We start from the raw sequence: 7,840 nt of genomic DNA, 5'->3' as shown, positions 1-7,840 counted from the left end.
ACTGCAAAATGTAAGGCGTTCAAGGAAAATGGAGAACAGGTCCAAAGATATGCCAAAAACATTTACATAAATGCAAATCCATGCTTTTAAGTCATGCTCCAAATGCAGGACATATTGGAATTCCTCCTGGACAGAAGGCCAAAACGTAGGATGTGTCCTAGAAAAGGATGGCCACCCTGGCCCAGCTAGTCCTAGCAACCTGCTCACCAATCATCCCCTGTGCACTTCCTGGCTATCTACACCTTTCTCGACATTGGTCTTTCTCATTGCAGCTGCTCTTTACTCATTCAAGTGGTGAGGCCACTTTTCGTCCTGTCAGCTGGGCAGCCAGAGTGGCACTGCATGTCCCAAACCCTCCCTCTGTGTGCTGACCACAACCAAATCTAAAACCCACAAAAGAGCCAGCCAAAAGGCACAAACACACAGCATGCAAGCTTTTTGGAGTTCCACTGGCTTCTTTGCCAGGTAAAATATGTTATTCAAAAGCTTGTGTGGGATATTGTTTGCATTTTGGCTGGCCAGTAAAGGCACCCCTCTTATTATGTGGGTTTTGTTCAACTTTGCGGCACAACCAACATGGCTCTCTGGCAGTGGTGGCACCAGGAGGGTGCAGACCGCATTGGGTGACATCACAGAGGAGGGGTGATACACACATACATGCCGTTCCTGCCTTTTCTGATACCTCACATGTCCAGCCTCTTCCCCACCTTGCAGCCCAGGGTGGACATTTGAGTGGCTGGTGCCCCCCCCCCCCCCCAAAACTGGGTGAATCCAGGAGAAATGTAAAGTATTGCACTTAGTGCAAATTTTTTTAAATGCATAGATATAGAATGGGTGACATCTGGCTTAATGAAACTATGTGTGAAAGGGATCTAGGAGTCATAGTAGATCACAAGTTGAACATGAGTCAAAAGTGTGATGCAGCAGCTAAAATGGCCAATGCAATTTTAGGATACATCAATAGAAGTATAGTGTCTAGATCGAGGGAAATAATTGTGCCACTCTTTTCTGCTTTGGATGGACCTCACCTGAAATACTGTGTCCAGTTCTGGGCACCACAATTCATTAAGGATATTTAGAAACTGGAACGTGTCCAAAGGAGGGTGATTAAAATAGTGAAGGGTCTGGAAACCATGCCCTATGAGGAGAGCTGGGGACGTTTAGCCTGGGGAAGAGAAGGTTGATATGACAGCCCTGTTTAAATACTTGAAGGGAACTCATATTGAGGAGGGAGCAAGCTTGTTTTTTGCTGCTCCAGAGAACAGGACCCGGAACAATGGATCCAAGCTCTAGGAAAAGAGATTCCACCTCAACATTAGGAAGAACTTCCTGACAGTAAGGGCTGTTTGACAGTGGAACACACTCCCTCAGAATGTAGTGGAGTCTCCTTCTTTGGAGGTCTTTAAGCAGAGGCTGGATGGCCATCTGTTGGGGATGCTTTGATTTGGACTTCCTGCATGGCAGGGGGTTGGACTGGATGGCCCTTGCGGTCTCTTCCAACTCTAGGATTCTATGGGCACCACTTTTCCAGGACATGCCCTACATCTTTTGTCATATCCCTCCTTTTCCTTGAAGGTCCTAGGTTGACAGTCAGGAGACCCATCACATCACTGCACTATCAATATTATTATTATACAGTACTGTACTGTTATAGTCCTGCTGTTCCACTTTTACTGCGCTGCCTGCCTCCTATTGCATTTTGGGATTTGTAGTCCAGTGAGGCCCAGGAGTTCTCTGGCTGAGAATCCTAAACGCCCCCTCTTTAAACTACAAGTCCCAGAATGCAACAAGAGGCAGCCCGAGCCGTTAAAGTGTAAGAGCAGCACTATAAGACTGGAGTGTGGTAATAGGTGTGAAAACCGGAAGTGGAGGCCGGCGGCGGAGCCATCTTTGCCCCTGGCTCCCTCCCTCCCGTTGCTAGGGCAACCAGAGGCGTTCCTCTCGATGGCTTTGCCGGAGCCGGTGCGGAGGCGCCTGAGCTCCTTCAGCCGGACTGTCTTTGTCGATAGCAGCAGCACGAGGCCGGAGGGAGGGGGCCCTAACGTCCCGGGTGAGTAGTGCGTGTGTGCGCGCGCGCGCGCGTGAGTCGGAGCGCTTCCGCCAGACACAAAGATGGCGGCTGCGGCTTCTTCCTTCATGCATTGTAGCTGTAGGGCTGGACTGGGAAGCTCTAAACATATAAACAAGACCTGTCTTCTGACTCTGAGCCGTTCTGTGGCACTATGCCCTTGTGGAGGCAAAGGAGGGAGTGCTGGGAGTCCCCGCAACAGGATCTAGCCCCCCCCGAACTGAGCCCTTTTTTAAGAGATTGTGGACTTCATCTCCCAGAAGCCTCTGCCATGTTGGCCAATTCTGGAGGATTCTGGGAGTTGAAGTCCAAAAGCCCTTAACAAAGGGGCACAGTTTGGGGACCACTGTTTTTAACCCAGGCCCCCTCGTCCTCCTTTTCCCCGGACACGTCCTCCACTCCAACCTGATGTCCAGGAGGAATTCCAAAACGTCCTCCATTTTGAGCAGGATTCAGAAGCATGGTTTTATATTTCCAGGAGTGTTTTTAGCTTTTGTTTGGGAACGTCCTCCATTTTACAATGCCCAACTTTTAATTACTTTCTCCCCAGGAAGAGTTTTCAAAATGTCCTCCATTTTGAGAAGGACACAGAAGCGTGGGTTTATATTTCCAGGAGTGTTTTTAGCTTTTATTGTGGTCCTGAAACCCCCCATTATGGTCAAATGTCCCCCATTTTGTGGTGCCTTGTCCTCTTAAGTGACCAGAGGGCTCCTTCTGAGTTCACTTCCTCTGGTTTTGGGGGGCTGTTATGAGAGACCCATTTTCACTCCACTGAATCCCAAACAGTTGGCTTTGGCCTTCCAAGAGTGGCAAGTACCACACTACTACACTCTTATAGTGCTGCTATTCCACTTTTACTGCTTTGGCTGGCTCCCGTTGCATTGCTGGGTTTGTAGTCCAGTGAGGCCTAAGAGCTCTGTGGCTGAGAATTCTGAATGCCCCCTCTTTAAACTACAAGTCCCAGAATGCAACAGGAGGCAGCCAGAGCAGTTAAAGTGGGAGAGCAGCACAAGTATGAAAAGGGGTCTTGGGGCTAAATGTGGCCTGCAAGCCACTCTGACCACTCTTTATTGCATACTGCCTCCCTTCTAATTATATACCCACATGTACTCTCGTGTCGCCTGTCTTGTGGTGAACCCATGAATTTCGTAGGGTTTTTTTACTCAAGGAAGGCTCAGAGGAGTTTATCACACGACGGAGATTGGGAGTTTATCCCGTGAATATCCCGGAAAAACCACATAATTACACCTAATGATTTCACACAAAACCCGCCATTAAAGTGGTCACAAAGAAGCATTACTGCACATCTTTTTACTTTCGGGATTTCAGCGACAATGCACTTCTGATATCACTTTATTTGCACAACTGTGTGTGATAATCACTCATGCAATTACTTGCCGTTTCCGTTTCATTTGCAAGATACTTTAAATGCACTTTAATCTCTCTTTAATGCCAAAATCAGCCCCAGTGTGATAAACTCCAGTGGTGGTTTTGCCAGTTCCTTCCTCTGAAATATAGCCTACAGCACCTGATTATTCGTTGGCGGTCTCCTGTCCAAGTACTAACCAGGGCTAACCCTGTTTAACCTCCAAGAACAGATGGAATCTGGTGCCTTCAGGGTATTTACATCTTGCATTTTATTGTACTTAGCGGTAAAAATCATGAACCTTGAAACAGTTGTTCTGGAGAAACATCTCTCTTAACCGAAACCTCTGTTGTACATCTTTGAAGATTCAGCGGTACTAGGTCCAATGCAAGTGTGCCAACAACTGCAGTTTCCAGCATATAGAAGTGCCTGATGGGCTTTCCTCTTTGTGTCTCTCTAGATAATGAAATTGTTTCCAGTTTGCCCTTACAGATGTCCCTCTATTTCAACCTTTGTTTTTTCCCATTTTGGTGGGTAAGCAATGTCCTCATGTTCCAGCTGAAGGTGAGTCCTCAAGACCCTAATATCATCATAGTGTCCATTGTTGTTTTCTTATAGTTTGTAGGAAAGACAAATTGGTTATTTCTGATTTAACTGCTGTAGTAATGAGATAATAAGACATCCATTGAGAATGTACAGTGGTAGATATGTTTCAGGTGAGTTTAAAAGCAGGTTAAATTTACCCCCCCCCCCCATGATTGCTGTGGATTCAGACTGTACTGTGTTAGGATTACCTTGTCCAAATGAAGTATTGATATTTTCCTTCCCTTCTCAATTCCAGTATCCAGTTTTACCAGATTACTACAAGTTCATCCTTGTGACAATTTTTATATTATCGTCTCTGATTGAGATGATCCGTCTGTACCTAGGCTACATGGGAAATTTGCAGGAGAAGGTATGTTCACATCCTTGGGGATCACTATTCTAAACTGCATGAAGTCTAAACACAAGAGTATTTAAAAGTCAGAACTCAGTGCCTTCTTCTCAGACTAAATTAATCCATAATATATACTACAACTTTTCATAAATTACAGTTATCACAAGCAAAGGTCAGAGAATTTAATAGTTAGCCTCAGTTTTATTGCATTTTAAATATATGTCAATGTAGTTATGCTGGATGCCACAGTTGCATAACAGACACGATGGACTAGTGGATTGTGATTCATTTCATTTATATGCCGCATTTTTCCTAGGCGGCTCACAAAAAGAATTGTCTAAAAACAACATTTTGAAACACAATTAAAATCATCCCAGTAAATCAGTAGATTAAAAACAATATAAAATTGTTAAAAACATAGGCAGATTAAAAATAAAGCACCCCCATAAGAAGCGTTGCTGCAAGTAATTACTCATTAAAAGCCTCCCTGAGTCAAAAGATCTTTCCCTGCTGGCGAAAGAGGGCCAGCCTAGCCTAGCCTTCTGTGGAAAGGAGTTCCAGAGGGTGGGAGCAGCCATTGAGAAGTATCTCTTCTATGTCCTCACCAGAGGAGTATGTGATGGTGGTAGGACCAAGAGAAAGCCCTCCGCTGTGGATCTTAAGATTCTAGTAGAGTTGTATAGGGAGATATGGTATTTCAGATAGTCTGGAGCTAAACTGTATAGGGCTTTATAGATCATGACCAGAACTTATGATGGTGCCCGGAAATGATCTGGTAGCCAGTGAAGCTGTTTTAACGGGCCCCAGGCAGTATTCTGCCGCAACATTTTGGACTCATTGCAATTTCTGAAGTTTCCAAAGGCAGCCTCATGCAAAGGGTGTTCCAGTAGTCCCCTTAGGGCCACAAGTCCTTCAGCATCAACTTCTGAGTCTGGCTGTCCTGGAAGGACCAAAATCATTTCAAGACACTACTCCCAAGTCCAGTCCCAGAGAGGCTGCCCAGAAGGATGCCATGGTCATTGGTATTGGTAATTGCTGCCGGTCCAGCTGAACCAGTAGGAACACACTCCCTTGTCCATTTCCTTGAATAGGTCATCAATCAAGGTGATCAAAGTTTTTTTCCATTTCATAATTAGGCCTGGAGCCAGATTAAAATGAATCTAATTAATCTGTTTCATCCAGGAATATCTGGAGCTGGTAAGGCACCACACGTTGTAGGATTTTGCTTGGAAAAGGAACGTTTGAGGCTAGCATATAGTTTTTGAGGATAGTGGGATTTAGGGATATATACATATATTGTAATGGCTTCATCACAGGCTCTTTTGGGCAAGCTGGAAACTCTGTTTGTTGCAGTGAGACACTCACCCTTAACCATTCAGCCAGTCCCTCTGTAACTGCTTGCAGGAGCCAGGAAGGGGTAAGGATCCAGTATACATATGGTAGCTCTCTCCTCTCACCTTCCCCAGGAGGTAAAAAATAATAGAGGGTGCTGTTTGTGTTTTTGCACTATGGATTGCACTTAAGCAGCCTCTGAGACAGCACAGAGTCTTGTACAAGTTTGTAACTAGCATACTTCCCCAGTAGAACTGTAGCTATTGTGTTCTTGTCTCTCCCCTTGTCAAAACCATGGTCTCTATTCATACCTTTTGTTGTTTCTGTAATTACTGCCTTCCTATTCTGAAGGGGGCTACATGATAAAAACTTGCTACTTGAGCTCAAAGCCCCTTTGATGCCAACATGAAGTGAGACAGATGAGATGGGATCAATACCATTTCCCATCTACTGCTGTTCAGAGGGATGTGATACTTCCTATTGAAAGAGAAAAGTGAGCAATTTGTGTCTATTCCCTCCATTCCCTTAATACTGCCTCATTCTATTTATGTTCACTTCTTTCTCCCTGTCATTGGAACAGTATAAAGAATGACATCTAGTTGAAGCATCTGCCTGAAAATCTGATAATGGCAATTCATCTTGGATTGTCTTTAAAGTCATAACAGTAACAATAGGGCAAGGGCTTTATCTGCAAAAGAGAACAAATAGTGGGTCACTGTAATGTGTCACTGAGACACTGCCCACTGAGATCTTTGAGTCCCCAAATTTATATTTTTCAGAGTGCATTTTGGACATTTAATCAGTAGAATTTCTATACCATTGTGTTCTTCCTTTGAGTTATAATGTTTTCAGGAGGTAGTATTTTGATAATTCTTTTCTCCTTTCATAGGTTCCTGAACTGGCTGGTTTTTGGCTTCTGAGTATTCTTCTGCAACTGCCCTTAATTCTTTTCCTGCTTTTAAATGAAGGTTTGAAGATCCAACCACTGGAACGAGCAGTGAACATCATCTTTATAATGTTCCTTGCATTCCAGGTCATTTCTGCATTCCTTGCCCTCAGAAGAATGGTAAACCAACTGGCAACTCGTTTCCATCTTCATGAATTTGACAAGCTAGGTGATGATTTGCCTCCTGATAAGCTAGCCTGGAAGAAAAGGAGGCTAGAATCTTCATGGGTTGTGAGACCACCTACAGAAGACATTTTTTCAGCAAGTGGTGGATGGGAATCTGCCCTGAGAGCTTGATGGGTTATGAAGAAGCCATTCACTGGTGCACCTGGGGTTTTGTGCCTTCATTATATGTTTTTTGGTGAATCTGACTTGTGTATTGTTCAGTCTTCTTACAAATAACAAAAGCACCTGTTCTTCTACAGGAATTTGTGAAATCATTCTGCTGTGATTATAAACTTTAAACACAAAAAGATATAATATGAGGATGTACAAACTCGTGCAGTTTGCAGGCATGATTCACAAAGAGATGATCAGTCTGTTTAATTTTCATGTTATCTGTCTGGAGTAATCCATATGGATGTCTTCATTTGCACTTTCAATGGAGGGAAAACGTTATATTCTAGCAGTTGGATTTACAGTTCTTTTTGTAAATGTGGAGGTTTTTTTTTAAAAAAAACATTGCTTCATTTTTAAATATGTGTGCCAAGGGGCTATATTCTTAATATTTCAATAATGATTGAAAGAGAAAGTTTTGTAAAATATAATAAAAAAGTTTTAATATATTTGTTCTAACTTTAATAGGCAAGTTAGCATTCCACACTGAAAGGTTATCACAGATGCCATGCCTGTCCCGATGCACATTGCTTCTCTATAACAAGAGAGACTTCATAAAGTGTATACCATCTCTCTATATCAGTGGACTGCCCACTTTCCTCTTGGGTGACAACCCTAGCACACACACATCCTGTGCATATCTTTTATGTTAGATCTACTGTTCTAGTGCAAATTCAGAATGACCAATCTCGGTCGCTGCTCCCTTTGCACCCAGTCACCTTGGGAGCAGCTACAAAAAGTTTTTTGCTTGTGCCAGTGCAGGTGAGAGGCTGCTTGGTCACGGCTTGACTGGCCACTCAGTTGCTTCTCCCTTTGCATCCTGTAACTCTGGGAACAGCAACTGAGCAGCTGGCT

The 7,840-nt window shown here is 43.9% G+C and overlaps 1 protein-coding gene across 1 annotated transcript; it reads left to right on the top strand.

Annotated features, from left to right (window-relative positions):
- Positions 1–1,879: 1,879 nt before the first annotated feature.
- On the top strand, positions 1,880–7,432 carry TMEM17 (transmembrane protein 17). Its single transcript, XM_042438066.1, has 4 exons — positions 1,880–2,050; positions 3,895–3,998; positions 4,276–4,389; positions 6,593–7,432. The coding sequence occupies exons 1-4, from the start codon at positions 1,945–1,947 to the stop codon at positions 6,944–6,946; spliced, it is 678 nt and encodes a 225-aa protein (XP_042294000.1). The 5' UTR covers positions 1,880–1,944; the 3' UTR covers positions 6,947–7,432.
- The last annotated feature ends 408 nt before the right edge of the window (positions 7,433–7,840 follow it).

Source organism: Sceloporus undulatus, chromosome 1 (assembly GCF_019175285.1).
Source record: "Sceloporus undulatus isolate JIND9_A2432 ecotype Alabama chromosome 1, SceUnd_v1.1, whole genome shotgun sequence".
Lineage (NCBI taxonomy): Eukaryota > Metazoa > Chordata > Lepidosauria > Squamata > Phrynosomatidae > Sceloporus > Sceloporus undulatus.
The sequence above is the reverse complement of the archived record's forward strand: the minus strand, read 5'-3'. Positions and strand labels throughout refer to the sequence as shown.

Excerpts from the sequence above, each read along its gene's own strand:
- TMEM17 (XM_042438066.1), top strand. The coding sequence starts at position 1,945 with ATGGCTTTGCCGGAGCCGGTGCGGAGGCGCCTGAGCTCCTTCAGCCGG. Across the intron at positions 2,051-3,894 it reads AGGGGGCCCTAACGTCCCGG|ATAATGAAATTGTTTCCAGT; the intron begins GTGAGTAGTGCG and ends GTGTCTCTCTAG. Across the intron at positions 3,999-4,275 it reads TCCTCATGTTCCAGCTGAAG|TATCCAGTTTTACCAGATTA; the intron begins GTGAGTCCTCAA and ends TCTCAATTCCAG.